The sequence below is a fragment of the Pyricularia oryzae genome, chromosome 2, assembly GCF_000002495.2.
Source record: "Pyricularia oryzae 70-15 chromosome 2, whole genome shotgun sequence".
NCBI lineage: Eukaryota > Fungi > Ascomycota > Sordariomycetes > Magnaporthales > Pyriculariaceae > Pyricularia > Pyricularia oryzae.
Genome location: NC_017850.1, coordinates 8,164,939 through 8,183,645, shown reverse-complemented (window position 1 = coordinate 8,183,645; position 18,707 = coordinate 8,164,939). Strand labels below are relative to the sequence as shown.

Below are 18,707 nucleotides of genomic sequence, written 5' to 3'. Positions count from 1 at the left end.
TTCACCCACACTTCACGGCACAAGCCGTCAGACGAACCCTCCGTGCACCTTAGGCACGGGGTCGCGTCAGTGAACTAACCCCCTAAGCAGGACCGGGCCCGAACCCGGTCAGGCACGATCCGCCTCTGCCCTCCTTGTTTTCCCCCTGTGTAAATAAAGAAGATAGAACGCGCGCCGAGATACCCCTCGGGAGGTTGCTAACGGCCGGCTAACAAGCCGGGCCGAGCCCGGCGTTAACTAATACTACTACTACTACTACTACTACTACTACTACTAGCACTGCTGTGGTTCTCTGCATTCTTGCACTAGGCGAGATCTGTCTCCACAAGGATCGTATTCCCGATATCGTTCCCACCTTCGGTGAGATGCATAGCATAGGCTCCCTTAACTCTCAGCCATGCGGTTCTCGAGGTTCCCCGGCCTTTCAAAACAATGTGCCGTCGCACCCAAAACGCAGCAGGCGAGCCTCCTTCCAAAGTTCTGCTTCCACGTCAGGGCCGAGGAGAAATATAGACGTAACACCAGGTCTACATTATCTGGCCAACGCCATCGACGTTATTGGTAATCAAATGGCAGGCATGTCTATTTGGCACGTGTACGCAAATATCCTGGCTGGTCTTTATTACGGCCAGCTAGGGAGGGTCATGGAGAGTTACTGGCAGATCCATTATACCTGCGTCAAAGTCCAGCATCTTTTCAGGAAATGTATCGTTTCCCTTTGGTATGAAAATGGCGTTGTTTTGGTTGCTAACGTTTCTGTCAAGCCACTTTTCTCGTTTTACCAGTGCCAACAGGAAAGAACAGGACGTTAAAGACATTCGATACTACCTAATTTACTGGACTTGCATGCAATTGGAATGGTGCGTCGATCTTTTAGCCCCCCCCCCCCCCCTGTTTTGTTACCTTGTTTTATTGTTAATACTGACTTGTTTGCAGTGATATTGTCGCCGAGTTAAATTTGCAACAGTCGGGCATAGGTAATTACGAGCAGAGCATACCACACCCCAAATTGGAACATATAATCGAGTCGTAATTCTGAGGGTAGGTTTGGGGGCCCGATCCTCACACGCTTTAAAATGAAAATTAAAAAAATGGTTAATTATAAAAGGCATAAATATCCCATCCACCGCATTAATAAACCCATAAATAACTTTTAATGCTCCCCGCTATTATTAAACTGTAATTACATAAATAACCCTTTTAATTTAAATATTTCTAATTATAAACGCAATTTAATAACCTTTATTACAAATTAAAAAATACCATGCCAAAAGAAACCAGTTTAAACCACATTTTGCCCAAGCAATTTTAATATAAAAACCAAATCAAATATCTTATAACGTTAAATTTTAATTAACCTCAATATTTACTTGAGAACGATTATAATTTCACCCCCAGTTATTGAGAACCCCAGTTACCCAATCAGACGTTCAGTTGCTTCAACCCACTGTACTTTACTATAAGAACAGGTTACCCGATACCTTGATCGTAACAAAACTTTACTCTACCTTCGTTTTTACCCTCTCTCTACCATTTAAAATTTCTTACCCCCGCTACAATATTTATAACAAGATGAAAACTTCAATCGTTTTTATCTTCTTTGCAACGATTAGCGCCGTTACCGCCATTCCGCACGCCGCTGAAGTTATCGACGGTTACCCTATTAAACGGGAAAAGACGGGCGATTCCGGCAAACATCAGCTCCATCGACGAATAGACGAACCTCAAGGGCATGCAGATTGTATGCAGAGATGCTACGAAGACTGGGCTTCTTTATACGTCAATGATCCTGAAGGGCTTGACGCCCACTGTATAATCTGGTGTACGCCTGAGTTAAATAATGCACACCATTGCTAGGTATTTATCGCGTATTGGGTTAAGGTTTTAACGCTTGTAACTATACGTACAATTGACGTGTTCTACTTGTACTCCTCCTTTTGGGTTGTTTGCACGTATAAAGTTATGCCACGACCAGCTTCACATCTCCAGCCCGCCTCATATGAATCGTAGTGCCGACAAAGCTATCATCCAGCACCTCCAACACCCTACGTCTGGCCATGCCCTCCTCCTCACCCTCCCTCGGCACGACGTGTACCCTTTTCCCGCCCGTGAGTAGGGCGACCACACTGGCCGCAAATGCCGCCTGACTGAACCTCTGCCCGGGACATACGCGCTTTCCACCGCCCCAGGCCACGTAAGCGGAACCAGCAACCAGCGACGGTGCCGCTAACTGGCCCGACGAGTTGATCCATCGCGACGGGCGGAATGTGCGTGCGTCATCTCCCCACACCTCTGGGAGCACCTGCATGCCGCACATATTGACCCATATGTTGGTGTTTGGCGGGATGATGGCCTTGCTTTGACCTTCAACGTGGCCGAGGTCGATGCTCACGCTCCGGGAGGCGGTGGTTTTGGGGAGGAAGATGATGGAGGGGTACAGGCGAAGTGTTTCGTACTGTTGGAAGCTGTTAGCATCAGCATAACTGTCGTTTGGCAATGTTAAAATATAGCAATTACCATAACAGCCAAGGTCCTTGGGAGCTTGGCCATAATACCAAAATAAGTTTCCTCAGCGCTCAGCTGGCCATCCAGCAGCGTAATCGCGGCCAGCTCCTCAGCCAGCCAGTCCTGAACATCAGGGCAGGCCGCCAGAAGGTAGAGCGCATATGTGAGGGTGTGCGCGTTGGACTCATGCCCGGCCAGGGAATAAATCAACAGATTCCCACGCACTTCTTCTTTGGAAAGATAACTCCGCCCCTGTGGCTCTTTTGTGTTTGACTGTAGCCCGCTCCGGACAGTAATGCGGAGCAGATTATCACCCGACTTGGACTCCTCTCCGCCTTCCTGCGCCTCGTCCTGGCAACGACGAATCATTTCGTCCAAATATTGCATCATCTCGCGGGACGCTGCGAAGAACTCTGAGATTTTGTGTGGGACCAAAGCTGGGGGTAGATATTTTATCCAGCTTGGTACGGTGTGTAGGATGAAGATATCCCTGAGGCTGGTCTCAAGGCAGTACCGGTAGCTTCTTTTATGTCCCCCGGGGAGCTTCCCATCGGTGGTCTCCCCGGGTTCTTTTTCTGCATCCAAGGGCCTACCGAAGCACACTGCAGAAAACATGTTGAGGTAAATCCTGCGGATGTCGCCCTCGGGGTCAATTATTTCCCCGTGGCCAGGCTGGTAGCTTTGCAACACGTTCAATGTCTGGCGAACTGTCTCGGACCAAACCAGGCGGTTATTACGGTCACTAAGCGTAGAGACTGTCACCTTGCGATGTCTCGGCCAGTCCACCTCGCTGCTGCTGACCAGATTCGGTCCGCAAAGCTCGAGGGATTTTGCAACATCATCCGGTTTGGGGCAGGTATGAAGTATTTGCTGAGCGACCTGCGGATCTCTTGTGTGCAGCATCAGTCCTGAGGGAGTAGCATGCAGAAAAGTGTCACCATTCTTCTCGTGCACTTCAAAGTCAAGGTACAGACGGTCTAGCCAGTGCCAGTCGAAAGTGCTGAAGTAGGTCCAATTTGAGAGGAACGATGGAAGAATGGCTCGAAGAACTCGTGAGGTAGGTTTGCCCAAAACAATCCAAAAAGGGTTCGTGGGTGCTACAGGCGTCCAGCGGACAGGCAGGCCGGTCGCGTTTGCCCTGAGGATGTTCTTCACCAGGCGGACGGTCCAGTACAGGATGTACGTCGCCAGCAGCACTGGGATGGTGACAATCATTGTTGGTTTTGTGCTTATGATTTTGACAAGCTGGCTGTCCTAGCGATGGAATAGAATGACAAATGCACTTTTGTTTTCTTTTCTTTTGTGTACTCAAGCAAGTAATAATCTGAATCTGGACCAACAGCACCGCAGGAATTATTTTTACTCCCGGTGCTTGGCCGTCTTGTTTGCGATGCTCAATAGGCGAAGCGAAACTAGAACGACTCGAACCAACCTACAGCTGCATGCATCTCCCTGCCTTCGCCCTTTGCCACGGCAGTTGTCGAATTGCCCCCTATAAGGAAATGCTTTATTCACGCGACGCCGAGTATTAAAACGCAAAACGTCAACAGTGCAGCTAGCTACGTCATTTTCACCTTTGACTGTTCCAGGTTACTAGCCTAAACATGACCTAGCTCAGCAGCCCAGCCCAAAACTCAGTTTGGCGAGTAATTTGCTACGGAAGGAACGCCATTAGTACCTTGTCCCTAGGCGACAAGGTAACATCCCCAGAGATGCGCACCCTGCCTTTCTCCATCATAAACTGCTCAACAATGCTAGCACTCCCGTTAGGCCTTTCCCACCCCTCGTCTGAGTTGCCACGCATTTCGCAACGCATCTCGAGCCTCGAGTAATTTTGGAGCAGGCGGACCAAGAGCTGAAAGATAATCAGCGTTAAGTTAGCCATGTTGCTTCATTCAAAATGACGCATCTGTATGACAAAGAGCAGACACAGTGATAGGACTCACAAAAGCCATCTCAGCCAACGCGAACTCTTGGCCAATACATATCCGCGGCCCTCCGCCAAACGGTATATAGGTCCACGGTTTGGGTTTCCACTCTTCCCATCGGTAGGGGTCAAAAACGTGAGGTGGGCTGGTCCCAGGCGGGGATTGCTCGTACGTTTCTGGGCTCAGTTCTGTAGGGGGGGTTCCGTTAGTATTGACAAAGTATCACATACGATCCCGGAGCGGCCAAGCTAGAAACTTACGTAGAATATGGCTCGAAAAGATCACGGGTGTCCCTTCCGCCAAACCCACTGGTTTGTTGCCATCATGGTCATTCCCGCGGGGCAGGCTGGTATCTCTGAGAGCGGTCCGCAGATTGAGGGAGACGGTGGGGTAAAGGCGGAGAGTTTCGTTCAAGGTGTTTTTCACGAGTCGCATCGATCTGAGATCATCATGAGTCGGTCGCGGAGCATCACGCCCAATGCCTACTGTGTTCTCAATTTCGCGCCGGAGGTCTGCCATTAGGTCTGGACGTTTGACAAGCTCCAAAAAGGTCCACACGAGTGTTCCAGAAACGGTATCGCGGCCAGCCAAAATGACTGACATGAGCTCGTATTTGAGAAAGTGGCGGTCTCGCGAAACTGAGGCGCAAGCTTTCACATACGTCCACCCATGGTCCGTCTTTTCCATCTCGTCGAGCACCGATTGTGGCAGAGATGCGGCGTGCTCTATCAGGGGCTCCATAAAATCATCGAGGACCTTGAGATCTCGCTTGAAACCAGGCGTTGGAACCAGCCAGCTTAGTGGGCCAGCGCACTCCTTGATGTTTTGAATGGTTTTGATCCTCTCCAGCGCATCGAGAAAGTCATTCTTGCGGTCGGCTAGGGCATTCACCTGGAAACCCATGGCGTAATCACCGATGGCGTCGAGGGCGAATCTGGAGATGACATCCTTGAGATCAACGGTGCGGCCACCGCCAAGGTGCCGATTGATCATGATTTGAATCTGTCTCTCAAACGAATCCAAATTGGAGACGCGTTGGCGATTGAAAAGTGGGCGGAGACGGTGGCGAGAGTCATGCCACTCCCTGCCGTCCGCGTTAAAGATGCCGGTGCCCAAGAGGTCATGCCACCGGCTTTGGAAGGCCTTGCCGCGCCCGTAATCCTCGAACTGGGAGCCGAGCATGGCCTTGATATTCTCAGGGTCTGCAGTCCAGATTGTGCGCACCCCTCCGAGGTTTACTTCATATGTGTATGGATTGGCGCGGCCAGCACCAGATTGGGCAAAGCTTCGATGGGTGAATTTGAGATACTCATCGCGACGACCATGCCGATAGAACTCCCAGGCGAAGCGGAGACCGAAGATGTTGTCCAACGGACTGTTGCTGAAACTGAATTTCACAGCGTGGCCGCCATATTTTTGTATCATTTTTTCCCCGCGTGCCGATGTTACCATGCGCCAAACAACAAAGCTTAAAAGGGCAATGGCCACATAGGCTTGTAGGGGTATATAATGTAATGTCGTAGCAAGTAACATGGCGAAGGGATATGATTTGCCAGCAACCAAATGTTTCCGTCGCGAATATCTTGTGAGCTTCTAAATTTTCACCTCCTACCAAAGAGACCGTCTTGAACTGCAGATTTATACACCGAGGTTACCTTAACACCACGCGAGTTACGAGTGCCAGCAAACGCGACCTCTCGAGTAACCGCTCTTCGTGACTAAAGTTTTGCAACAAGTTTACATTACATCTTGAGGTTTCAAGCAGAGCTCAAACAGAATGCCGAATCGAGTAGTCATAATAAAAACAACCCTTGCTCCTAGCTGTCTCCATCAACCACCTCCACGCCAAGGTCCTTGGGCCACTTTGCCATGTCAACCCCGTTAGTCCGTGTGCCCACTTGAAAGCCTGGCTCCACCTCGCCACCTGGATAGCGAAGCACAGGAGCGACGATCCGGACCGTAGTGCCCAGATTCTTGGCGTAATACTCGGTGTAAAACTCTGGCTTGGTAATAATACCACTGCGAAAAAGCCATGGGAAGACGGTGGGGATCGTGTGGTCCATGGAGTGGTGGTGCTCGAACTGGGGTACGCCGCTGCGTCGACGGAGGTCCTCCCATACATGTTGCGGATAAGCGCCGACGGACAAAAGCAGCCAGCGGGAGTAGTAGTTGAGGGCAACCTGAGGAAGCATCACAGCATATCTCATGTCAGTACATGGAAACCCCGAGCGGTCAAATAAGTCATGAATTGTTTCGTAACTTACTCGTACTGTAAACGAACCACCTTCTTCAGCCCGACGCAGGAGTGCAGTTAAGACTCCCGCAGATCCGGCCACACCGGTGCTGAAGGTTTTTTTTGGAATCCCTGTTAACAAACTAAACAGCCACCGCCACAGGCCCACAGCAACAACTTGAATCTTGCTAACCTGTAGTCCGAATTAGGAAAAATAGGAGTAACTGGCTCGTCACGACCGAGAGCTCTACCGAACTCGTACGATGTCCCACAGCTCTGTGTTGACCAAACGTCAGCTTAGCCACACGGTATATTGGAGGAAGGTTGAGCCAAAAGAGAAATAGAAAGAAGAGAAAGCTAACGGCATCAGATATTTGCTGCCAACCAGGCCTATCAGCCCATGGCCCATGCCATCCGTAGCAGTTCTCCGCCACGTAAATGATGCCACCGCGATCCTTGCGACTACGGCACAAGTCGAGCACATGCCGTTCTCCAAAGCCGTACTTGTCGAGAACACCAGGCCTGTAGCCCTGGATAAAGACATCAGCGTCGTAAATCAACTCCCGCAAGGCCTCTCTGTCCCCTTCTTTCCGGAGGTCCAGACAAGCATTCCACTTGCCGTGGTTGGTGTCCAGGTGCAAGCCTGACGTGTCAGGAAGGTGGCGGGCGGTGATGCGCATTACGCTGGCACCAAATTCGGCCAGTGAGCGGCCAATCACGGGTGCGGCAATTACGCGCGAGAGCTCGACCACCTTGAGTCCTGCGAGGGGTCGACGCGCGTCTCCGCCACCGGGCCACCAAGTCCGAGGTTGGGATACGCTGGGGTGCGAAATGATCTCGAATAAACCGACCTGCGCATTAGCCTGGCCCTGTTCGCTACTGATATATTCTTCCTTTGTGAGGCAGGTTGTGCCTGCTTGCCGCGATTTATCGACCAGCACTTGCAGTTCATCTGCCTTTAGATGACCAACTGCCTGCTGGAACGGTTGCTTGCTTGCATCTGCAGTTTCAAACTCGACTACTTTCGGCAATCCCAGAGCTTCCAGCATCGGGCCTGGGTCTAGAGAACCGTGTAAGTGGAAATACCGGTCATCTTTGGTGGCGTAGATGTTGGTTACAGCCATGTTGTACCGGTTCTCCGCATCCGAGCTGGAGAACCGCCTTTCCCACGACGGGAAGTACCTGGCAAGTTGCTTGCGGCCCTCGACCGTACGCATTGTGCCGGCGTTCATATTCGCCCCAGCCGGGTCCAGCACCCAGAGGGCGAAGGACATGATAAAAAGCTGGGCATGGTCTGTGTTTATCTCAACCTTTTGTGGCAGGACCCCGTACTTCATCTCCAGCACGAGGCCGAGTAAGCTCGCTTCCAGAGCCTTGAGACTGGAAATACTTTCTGCAAAGCGCAGATTCACCGGAAGCGTCGGCGCGTTGGCACCGGTAAAGACAATGGACTGCGCGGTTTTTTCGATCCCGGCAGGAAGGCTTTTGCGGATTAAAGGGTTGGCGAGTATTTGCTCGTGAAAAGTCTTTCGAGCCTCAGCCGGAACTGAATAAGCCCCATTTCCAATTGTTGCTTTGTTCATAACATGCGTTTGGTAGGAAAGCTTCCGGCCTGTTGAGATTGTACAAAATAAAACGGCGAAGCAATCAAGCAATGAAGCTGTATGTTTTAGGATAAATTTATTTTGCGAGATCCACCTCCCGACAGGGATACTCCCCAACATCCACAGCAATAAAGTTACGGCTAGTCCGTACCGTAGGCGTTTCCATTCAAACTAAGTTTTCATCCGGGTTAGAAATTAAGCATGAGAACAACCATCCTTAGATGAGATTTTGCATCTTCTTTGTTTGAGTTTAAAGGATCGTTATTGTCAGGGAGCCACTTTCAATTTTCAGCAGTCACTTTTACCATATACAGTCCGCGCCCGCACCAAGTACCTTTTACCCGTGAAAAAAGGGTACCTTTGACCAAACAATATATAGATAAGCTGGCAGACAAAGAGATGTATAGGTAGGTAGGTAGGTAGGTAGGTAACAATTGTGATAGGAAACAGCTCTTCTGGGGCGGCAATTTGGGGCCACAGCAGGATCCGTTGACCTAGGAGCGTATATATATCAACGTCTCCATCTGTACCAACACTAGGTGACTGCTGAGGGTGGCTCCTTTGTAAGAGAGCCATTTGGAACTACCTGATTTATGATTAACTTACATGTTCGCAAGCTTGTAGGTTCATTATTTCACTGTCTTATACCGCTGGCTTTGAATTTGAAAACCGCTCCAACAAGCTCACATTCAAGATTCTCAAATACCATTTCCAAACCCTTCACAAAAGTGTCAGCATCATCCTCCGCGTTGCTAAACACACCCGTGATATTATGACACAGCATGATGAGCCGACCGAGAAGGTTATGTGGCGCGCTGTGTCCCAATATGGTGGCGCCGATGAGCACACCATCTTGGGCCAATAGACGGCTTCCCAGTCTCGTCAGAGCCTCCACCTTCATTGCTGGTGGCCCAGGCAGGCAATGAAGCAGAAATGTGCATGAAATTATGTCGAACCCGTGGTGCTCGCGTTCCTCAAGTGACGCGAGGCGGCGCCGGGAAAGTCCCAGTGCGGCCTCCTCACTTGGCTCGAGGAAATCAGCCATCAGTGTATGGATATTTGCCTCGGTGTGCGTCTTGGCAGCGCGCGCCGAGGCAGCCTCGAGACAGTTTTGATTCAAATCCGCCAGCACCAAAACAGATCTTGGTGGGAGAGGCGGTGCGTTGCCCAGGTGGTGGCCGGTGCCCACTCCAATGTCCAAAAGACGCAAGGGCGGATTGGAACATGATTCCTCTTGGTTCGTGGCCCTCCGGCGGCGGGAAATGGCCGCTTCGATCTGCGTGCTATACATGGCGCTGAGCTTGTGAGCAGGGCAGCGCCAGGCATAGCTACAATAGAAACGCAGGACGACCAGGTCATAGAGAAAACGGAGAATGAAAGGGAGATAGACTGCTGAGCCGCGCATGGTCTCGAGACTTGGATGTGCCGCCATCGGAGACTGTGTATGAATGGTAGTTATCGGTTATTGGTGAGCTCCGACCGCTATGCCGGATGAAGGTCGTTGTGTGTATTGTAAATGAACTTGTTTTTTGCCTTGTGAGGCCTGACTCTGCCTGAATATCAGCCGATCGTTGGATATAAGGAAATGTTTCAAAAAAAAAGCTCTAGGCCAAGAAAGCTGTTTAAAATGGGTCAAACCGAAACCCCGATCACCTCCGGGCCGCATAGTGCAGGCCGCCACTGTGCACGATTAAAAGTGGGGGTAAAGTGACCGCGGCACGGCCGGAGGTGACCGCTATTTAGTCCAGCCCTACCACGTATACAATGTGTCAGTCCATCAATTGACATATAGCCGAGACCGCTATGACACCATGTACCAAGCTTACGACTCATAGGCTCATAGCTATCTGTGTACATGACAAAGTCCAACTTGACATGAGGGTGCAAGTTACGTAGGGGTCCAGTTCGAAACCTTGTATAATGGGGCCCGCATGGGTTTAGTGCGATGGCCAAAGGTATTGATTATTAGCACCATCACAGCTTCGCTTTTGGGTTAGCTCCGGGAACAGAAGCGGAGAAGCAAGAATATGGGTGCTAAGGATTAATATGGGCGCCAAGGATTATAGCAGGCATTTCCATTGTCACGTAAAACTATGGAGTGGTTTGGAACTTGGTATCGGCATATTTGTCGGCATATAATATTTACGTGAACAAGGTTGCTGAAAAAGGTAACCGACCAAAAAAGGGTAAAATAGTCACATTTTTGAAGATGGGTAGGTACCTAGGTATTCAAAGATTCGAATTGTATAAACGGATCAATCATGCCAAGGAATTATCGGGTTTTATGGTCGCGCTGTTCCCCTCTTGCAAGGTCTCATTCAAAATCATTCATTGGTCTAACCTAACTCTCAACATCAAACACTGCGTTCCTCCCCACTCATTATACCCATCTCGTCCCATCTCTTCCAGATAGTTAGTTGAACATGGAGGCCGACAAGTGTGAGCCTATAGCCATTATAGGCCTTAACCTCAAGTTTCCCGAGGAGGCTGTCACTCCCCAGGCATTCTGGGAGATGCTTTGTGATGCCCGCAACGTGGCTACCGAACCGCCAGAAGGCCGTTACAATGTAGATGCCTTCCACCACCCGGATCCCGCCAGGTTGGATTCCGTAAGTGTTGAACTCCCGCCCCGAAAAAAACGAACCAAGCCGCAGAGCTGACCACCCCCACAAGCTCCGAGTCCGAAAAGCCCACTACCTTAAAGAGGACCCTCGAGCATTTGATGCGCCGTTCTTCAGCATGTCTGTTGGCGAGGCATCTATAGTGGACCCGATGCAGCGATGCCTCCTCGAGGGCGCGTACCGGACATTTGAAAATGGTAGGCAGCCTCGCTCCTTGACTATCCCGGATTCCCCGTCAGGCTTCCTTGTCAGAGTTTGAAGGCTGACGCCCATCTTAGCTGGCATCACAATGGACCAAGCAGCCGGCAGTAAAACCTCTGTTTTCTGCGCAAACTTTGCCCGGGACCAGGAAACCATCGTGGCTCGTGACCCGGAATACCAGTCCCGCTACCAGTCCACCGCGACGGGCTACGCACTCCTATCCAACCGCATCAGCCACTTTTACGATCTGCGGGGCCCGTCCCTGACCCTAGACACGGCCTGCTCCTCGGGCTTGTACGCCCTGCACCTGGCCGTGCAGAGTATCCTGCTTGGGGAGAGCGAGATGAGTCTTGTGTGCGGTGCAAACACCTGCATGACGCCCGAGGCCATCGCCGTTGTTTTGGACAATGCCAATTTCTTGTCCAAAGACGGGCGTTGCTTCAGCTTTGACCACCGCGCCAACGGATATGGCCGAGGTGAAGGCTTCGGCTTCGTGCTCCTCAAGCCACTCGGCGCCGCCATTCGAGATGGAGATTGCATCCGTGCTGTAGTACGGGGCACGGGTGCCAACCAAGACGGCCGTACACCCAGCATCACGCAGCCTGGTGCCGAAGCCCAGCGGGCGCTGATCAGGGATACATACGAGCGTGCCGGGCTGGGCTATGACCAAACCGAGTTTGTCGAGGCGCACGGCACTGGTACTTTGGTCGGTGACCCGATCGAGGCCGCAGCCATCGGCGAGACCTTTAAGCCACACAGGAAAGAGCCCCTGTATATCGGCTCGGTGAAGTCCAATATTGGACACTTGGAAGGTGCCAGTGGTCTGGCTGGGCTGACCAAGATTATCCTGGCCCTGGAGAAGGGCATAATCCCGCCGAACGCCGACTTTGAAAAGGTTCATCCTGGCTTGGACCTCGATGGCTGGGGAGTCAAGATCCCTGTCAAGGCGGTGCCCTGGCCGACTGATGGTCTACGACGGGCGTCGGTCAGTTCTTTTGGCTATGGTGGCTCTAATGCCCATGCAGTTTTGGACGATGCATACAATTATCTCAAGTTGAGAGGGTTGGAAGCTGTCCATAAAACCGTTGATAAGTACCGGGAAAAAGATCTCGGGAACGGCCACATTAACGGCAACATCACAGATAGCCACACCATTCGAGACTCGGCCGATTCTTGGGCCATCATCCCCTTTTCTGCCCACGATGAAGGTGGGACCGGGCGCCAGGCCGAAGCCCTTCAATCCCACATGTCCGAATCCGAATCCATCCTCACCACAGACGACAGGCACTCATTTCTCCCGGACCTCTGCCACACCCTTTTCGCCCGCCGTTCAGTCCTCAACTGGCGCTCCGCCGCCGTCGTCAGCTCCATTTCCGATGCATCTACCAATCTCTCGTCTAGACTTTCCAAGGCCATTTTCACCCTTGCTTCCAGGTCGCCAGTTCTCACCTTTGTTTTCACGGGCCAAGGTGCTCAGTACGCCAGGATGGCCATGGGCTTGCTGGACCGGTACCAGACCTTTAGGAGCTCCATCAATGAGTGTGATGCTTTTTTGTCCAATGAGCTGCGTTGCCCCTGGTCCGTAATCGAGGAGCTGGGGCGTGACGTAAAGACCTCCAAGGTTGACCAACCGCTCTACTCGCAGCCGCTATGCACCGCCATCCAAGTTGCCCTGGTCGACCTGTTCAATTCATGGGGCCTCACCCCCTCCTCCGTCATCGGCCATTCCTCTGGGGAGATAGCTGCTGCCTACTCAGCAGGTGCCATCACCCGCCATTCCGCATGGCGCATCGCGTACCAGCGTGGCGTAGTCTCGGAGAAATTGGTCGCGGATTCCATCGCCAGCCCTACCACCATGATGTCGGTCGGTTTGAGCCAAGAGGAGGTAGCATCATACCTTGCAGGCACCGACGTCACGGTTGCTTGTATCAACTCCCCCATCAACGTCACCGTTTCTGGCCCCGTCAAGTCCATCGAGGAGCTGTACACGCGCCTGGACGCCGCCGAGATATTCGCCAAAAGGCTGCCCGTCAAGATTGGCTACCACTCTAGCGTCATGCGCAGGGGTAGCCAGGAGTACGAGGCCAGCCTGCGGGGTAAAATAGAGGCCCCTTCACCGTCGAGGCAGAGCGGCAGCGGTGGACCGGTCAGAACTGTCATGTACTCTTCTGTTACGGGCAAGGCCATAGGCCTGGGCGACCTGAACCAGCCCGAATACTGGGTAGATAACCTGGTTTCGGCCGTCAAGTTTGCCCCAGCGCTGACGGCTTTGACCTCCGAGGCCAAGGCCGGCAACCGCTTTTTCATTGAGCTGGGACCTCAGTCCGGGCTGCGCAGGCCGATCAAGGACACGCTGGCCCGGGCAGCCAAGGATCTCAAGTGGAGGTACTCGCCTGTGCTGTCTTCCACCGACCATGATATCAAGACCCTGCTGGAAGCAGTCGGTCAGCTTTGGAGCCATGGTGTTGACGTCGATCTGGACAAGGTCAATGCATCGTCCGTCACGCCCATCAAGCGAGCACCCAGGGTTATGGTGGACCTGCCCTCTTACCCCTTTAGTCGCGCCAAATGGTATTGGGACGAATCCCGCATCTCCAAAAAGTACGCCTTCAGGCCATTCCGCCGCCACGCACTCCTCGGTATCAGGGACACGGACTGGAATGAGAGCGAAGGGTCGTGGAAGCATACCATAACCATGGACGAGAACCCCTGGATCCGAGATCACGGCCTCAACGGTAGCCCAATTTATCCCGGTTCAGGCATGCTGGTCATGGCCATCGAAGCGGTGCGGCAGCTTGCCCACCCGCACAAGGACCGCGTCAAGGGATACCACCTAAGCTCGGTGCGCATGCTACGGCCGATCCAGGTCGACTCCTCGGAGCACGGAGCCGAGGCCAAGATCCACCTGCGGCCGCGCAAACTAATGGCCCCCACTGGACAAATGCCGTGGTATGACTTTCGCATTTATACAATCCAGGCCGAGGAGTGGACCGAAGTTGCATTCGGTAGCGTCAAGGTTGATCTGGAGCCCGAGGAGCTGACCAGGCAGCAGAAGGAGGCGGCAAGGATTCGGGAAGCCAAATTCGCCGCCGAGCTCAGGGACGAGTACGAAAGCACGGCCAGAACGTGCACGCTGATTGCGCATAGCAAGCAGTTTTACACCAACCTCTCCACAAAATCTGGCTTCGACTATGGTCCATATTTTCAGTTGCTACAGAATATTGCCTACGACAGGTCTGGCCACGTCACGGCGACCTTGAATCTAAGGGACTATGCAAAGCATATGGAGTACGCCGGTGAAGATCCTTGCGTTGTACACCCGACCACCCTCGATGCCATCTGTCAGAGTCAGATGGTTGGCCTATCCAGGGGTGGCTGGTACACAATCCCGACCATGATGTTCACACACGTGGATAACCTCTGGGTGTCACACAAGCTCTTTACTGCCACGGGCAACCCCAAACTCCAGGTTGCCTCTCGAGAGACGACGCGAGGCTTCAGGGAGTGCATTTGCCGCACCATTGCCTTGTTCGAGGACACCAAGGAGCCTGCCATCATCTGCGACGGCCAACGGGGCACTGCCATATCTAGTTTAGCCACTACCGTCACCAGCGACAGCGAAGCCACCGGCCGCATGGCGTATACAATCGACTTTGCGCCCCATGTGCCTTTGGTTCGCGAGCTCCAAGAACTGCGGCCATTTCTGCAAGCCGGCGCCGGGCGAAACGAGAGTCTGGAGACGGAAAAGAACCGCACCAACCGCTCCGATGCCATTATGCTACACTACGCCAAGCAGGTGGTGGCCAAGATTGAGGCCGATGGAGGGAAGAAGCCCTGGGTGGCAGGCCACTATTTTGATCGCTACCTGGCCTTTTTGCGTAATGTGGTGGACAACCAAGCAAAGTGGCAGCCAGCAGGCAGAGGCTTGACCGGCGTGACCATGAAGCAAATACTTGACGAGGCAGACCTCGACCCCGGATGCGCCCTCAACAAGCATGTTGGTGACCAGGTACTTGGCATCCTCGAGGGCAAAGTCAGCCCCCTGCAGGTCATTTTCGAAAACAACCTGGTTGACGCCTTTTACCATGCCGACCTGACCTCGCTGCTCAACCGTGTGATCGGCGAGTACGCCAAGGTCCTGTCCCACAACGACCCAACGCTGCGCTTCCTGGAGCTCGGTGCCGGCACTGGTAGCTCCACGGCCAAGGTCCTGCCAGCGCTGGTGCACAACCTAGGCAACGGGCAAGAAGCGGTGCGATGCGGCGAGTACATGTACACGGATATTTCCAGCGCCTTCTTCGAAAAGGCCCGCGAGCGTTTCTCGTACGCTGCCGCGGCGATCAAGTTTGCCAAGCTGGACATCGAGGCCGACCCTACAGCGCAAGGCTTCGAGGAAGGCTCATACGACGTCGTCATCGCCGGCAACGTCCTGCATGTCACCAAGGACCTGGTCCAGACTCTAGGGAACGTGCGTAAGCTGCTCAAGCCCGGAGGCAGTCTTTGTCTAGCCGAGCTAGTCAACGTACACAGCATGCGGCACACGTTCGTCTTTGGTCTGCTTCCCGGCTGGTGGCTCCGTCCAGCCCCCGAGGGCCATGGATATAGCGACCAAGGTCCGCTGCTGTCGGCCAGCCAGTGGGATCAGGCCTTCCGTGCGGCGGGCTTTTCTGGTCTCCAGCTCGAGTTCCAGGACTTTGAAGACCCTCTCTATCGCCAGGTGTCTATTCTGATCACCACCAACCCGGGCGACCCGCCCTCGCCCCCCACCAAAGCACTCACCATGTCGAGCGATATTGGCCGCTATGTCGTGGTGGCTGCAGCGGATTCGGAACAGCAAGCGAGCCTTTGCAGGGAGCTCCACGCCCGTTTTGGCCCATCCCCCATCTACACGCTCTTGGACATGACCAATCTCTCCGACGCGGATCTGCAAGATACCACGGTAATAAGTCTAGTCGAGCTCAGCTGTCCCGTGCTGGCAAAAGCTACCGAAGGCGAATTTGCAGGCATCAAGCGCCTTAGCACGCGTTCCAAGATGACCTTCTGGCTGACCAGCGACCTGGGGCCAATTGCAAAGAACCCAGATGGCGAGGTCACTATTGGCTTCGGCCGAACGGTGTGCTCGGAGCGTGCCGATCAGTGTTTTGTTATCGTCAGCTTGGAAAGGCCCTTTGCCGACGCCCAAGCCTCTGTTGAGACGCTTTCTCGCGTTCTCTCAGACACCAGAACCAGGGATGCCGCCTCCAGAGAGACCGAGTACATCGAGGCAAACGGCGTGCTTCACACTCCTCGCCTCGTCCCGGCAGGTCATCTGAACGCAGAAATGCTTCTTCGTACCAAGAAGCGCGACCTCGAGACCTACACAATCGGTAGCACCGATGCTGCCTCCAAGCCGCACGTGTACCTCACCATTGAAACGCCAGGCCTGCTTGATACTCTGTATTACACAGAGGAGGACCTGGTGGTGACGGGCGACGACTGTCTCAAGCCTGGCTATTGCGAGGTTGAAATCAAGGTGGCGGGGCTCCAGTTCCGCGACGTCATGACCGCGCTTGGCCAGGTGCCAGGGGACAGCTTTGGGTGCGACGGCGCTGGGGTTATTACGCGGTCGAACCCCGGGAGCAGGTTCCAGCCCGGAGACAGGGTCATATACTGCAGCAACGATGGCAAGGGTTTTGGCACGTATGCCCACTACCTGGAGCAGGACCTGACGCTCATCCCCGCCGGCATGTCGTTCCAAACCGCAGCTGCAATCTCGGCTGTGTGGAGAACGGCGGTGTACTCTTTTGACTACCTGGCGCGCCTGCGCAAGGGACAGTCGGTCCTGATCCACGCCGGTGCAGGTGGTGTCGGCCAGGCAGCCATCCAGCTGGCCAAACTGCGAGAGGCCGGTGCCATCTACGTTACCGTGGGGACCGTCGAAAAGCGCGACTTGGTCAAGTCGCTGTACGGCATCCCGGATGAAAACATTTTCCACAGCCGCGATGCTACCTTCAAGGACGACCTGCTGCGTGCCACCAACGGTAGAGGGGTCGACGTCATTCTCAACTGCGTCGGTGGCGAGCTGCTCCAGGCCTCGTGGGACTGCATTGCACCCCTCGGTACCTTTATCGAGATTGGAAAAGGCGATGCCATCCAGAACAACAACCTTCCCATGGGGCCCTTCTCGCGCAACGTCTCGTTTGTCTGCGTTGACCTGTCACTAGTCAGCAGGGTCGACCCGGCCCTGATGACGTCCGTCATGGGCGACGTGCTGGACTTGTTCGCCAAGCACCCTGAGCTCCACGAGCCTCGGCCCCTGCAGATTTACGCCGCCGACAAGATCGAGGAGGCTTTTAGGCTCGTGCAGAGTAGCAAAAACACCGGCAAGGTCTTGGTGGACTACGAGTCGGCGGGAACGGCGGTTCGGTACCAGCCTGCCGTCAAACCCTCTCACACCTTCGCCTCGGCGGCAACCTACGTTATCGCTGGTGGTCTAGGTGGTCTGGGGCGGGAGATTACCAGATGGATGGTGGAGCGTGGCGCGCGGCACTTTCTTCTATTGAACCCGAGAGGCGTCAACAGTTCGGGCGAGGTCATGTCCTTTCTCAAAGAGCTGGACGACATGTCGGTCAGACACCTCGAGCCAGCATGCGACTGCGCCGACGCCGCCGCCCTGGACGCGGTGCTCAAAAGCGCTGCAGCTGCCGGCTTCCCGCCCGTGAGGGGCTGCATTCAGGGCGCCATGAAGCTGGATGACGACGCCGTTGCCAATATGCCGGTTTCGAAACTCCACGCCGCCCTGGACCCGAAGCGGGTGGCCTCCTGGAACCTGCACAAGCTTTTGCCCAAAGATTTGGACTTTTTCGTCCTGCTGTCTTCGTTTTGCGGCGTCTTTGGCAACCCTGGGCAGAGCAACTACGCGGCAGGGGGCTCCTTCGAAGATGCCTTTGCCCGCTACCGTACGTCGCTCGGCCAAAAGGCGGTTTCGATTGACCTAGCCCTGGTGGCGGAGGCGGGTTGGGCCAACGACAATTACGAAATGGTGGCGTCGAACCTGCGCACGTACGGCGGCATGCACAACGACCAGTTGATGGCACTCCTAGACGTCGTATGCGACCCCGACTACGAGTGCGCCACGGCAAACAACTCACAGGTGGTGACCATCATCGACACCCCGCGCCAGATTTACACGCTGACCGAGGAGGGCCGCATCGTGTGGCCAACCAAGCCCCTTTTTCGGCACCTGCTACGGATTGGAGAAACGACAGACGACGGTCCTGCCGCGGCAAACGGGGCTGGTGATGACGGGGAGGCCGCGGCCCTTGATTATATCGCAATGGTCAGATCTGCGCCGACCCTCGAGGAGGCGGGAGAGATAGTCGCGCGTGGGCTGGTGCAGAAACTAACAAAGTCGCTCTCGGTCGATGGAGAAACTTTGGATGTAGCCAAGCCAGCGTACATGCTGGGCGTGGACTCGCTAATTGCTGTCGAGCTGCGGTATTGGTTTATGCGCAAGTGTGGTATCGAGGTGCCCGTGTTTATAATTTTGAAAAACCAGCCGCTGAGCGACCTGTGTACCTATGCGGCGGAGAAGGTTTTGGAGGCGGTGATAACTTGAAGGGGACTTTCTTTTCCA

At 53.9% G+C, this 18,707-nt stretch overlaps 6 protein-coding genes across 6 annotated transcripts; 2 read left to right on the top strand and 4 right to left on the bottom strand.

Annotated features, from left to right (window-relative positions):
* Positions 1–233: 233 nt before the first annotated feature.
* On the top strand, positions 234–1,033 carry MGG_15967 (uncharacterized protein; the record flags this gene model as incomplete). The annotated part of the gene is made up of 3 exons (XM_003715805.1): positions 234–721; positions 795–860; positions 937–1,033. Coding segments are annotated over 3 exons (651 nt in total), but the record flags the coding sequence as incomplete, so codon positions are not given.
* A 927-nt stretch (positions 1,034–1,960) lies between these two features.
* On the bottom strand, positions 1,961–3,720 carry MGG_12497 (uncharacterized protein; the record flags this gene model as incomplete). The annotated part of the gene is made up of 2 exons (XM_003715804.1): positions 1,961–2,455; positions 2,518–3,720. The coding sequence occupies 2 exons, from the start codon at positions 3,718–3,720 to the stop codon at positions 1,961–1,963; spliced, it is 1,698 nt and encodes a 565-aa protein (XP_003715852.1).
* Positions 3,721–4,054: 334 nt separating this feature from the next.
* Positions 4,055–5,858, bottom strand: MGG_12496 (cytochrome P450 52A2; the record flags this gene model as incomplete). Its single annotated transcript, XM_003715803.1, has 3 exons — positions 4,055–4,360; positions 4,452–4,621; positions 4,694–5,858. The coding sequence occupies 3 exons, from the start codon at positions 5,856–5,858 to the stop codon at positions 4,160–4,162; spliced, it is 1,536 nt and encodes a 511-aa protein (XP_003715851.1). The 3' UTR covers positions 4,055–4,159.
* A 392-nt stretch (positions 5,859–6,250) lies between these two features.
* On the bottom strand, positions 6,251–8,249 carry MGG_15108 (uncharacterized protein; the record flags this gene model as incomplete). Its single annotated transcript, XM_003715802.1, has 4 exons — positions 6,251–6,613; positions 6,698–6,776; positions 6,860–6,942; positions 7,029–8,249. The coding sequence occupies 4 exons, from the start codon at positions 8,247–8,249 to the stop codon at positions 6,251–6,253; spliced, it is 1,746 nt and encodes a 581-aa protein (XP_003715850.1).
* A 663-nt stretch (positions 8,250–8,912) lies between these two features.
* MGG_15107 (uncharacterized protein) lies at positions 8,913–9,702 on the bottom strand (the record flags this gene model as incomplete). The annotated part of the gene is made up of 2 exons (XM_003715801.1): positions 8,913–8,988; positions 9,227–9,702. 2 exons carry the CDS (start codon positions 9,700–9,702, stop codon positions 8,913–8,915), a joined length of 552 nt encoding a protein of 183 aa, XP_003715849.1.
* A 991-nt stretch (positions 9,703–10,693) lies between these two features.
* On the top strand, positions 10,694–18,689 carry MGG_08236 (polyketide synthase; the record flags this gene model as incomplete). The annotated part of the gene is made up of 3 exons (XM_003715800.1): positions 10,694–10,879; positions 10,944–11,088; positions 11,170–18,689. 3 exons carry the CDS (start codon positions 10,694–10,696, stop codon positions 18,687–18,689), a joined length of 7,851 nt encoding a protein of 2,616 aa, XP_003715848.1.
* Between the last annotated feature and the right edge of the window lie 18 nt (positions 18,690–18,707).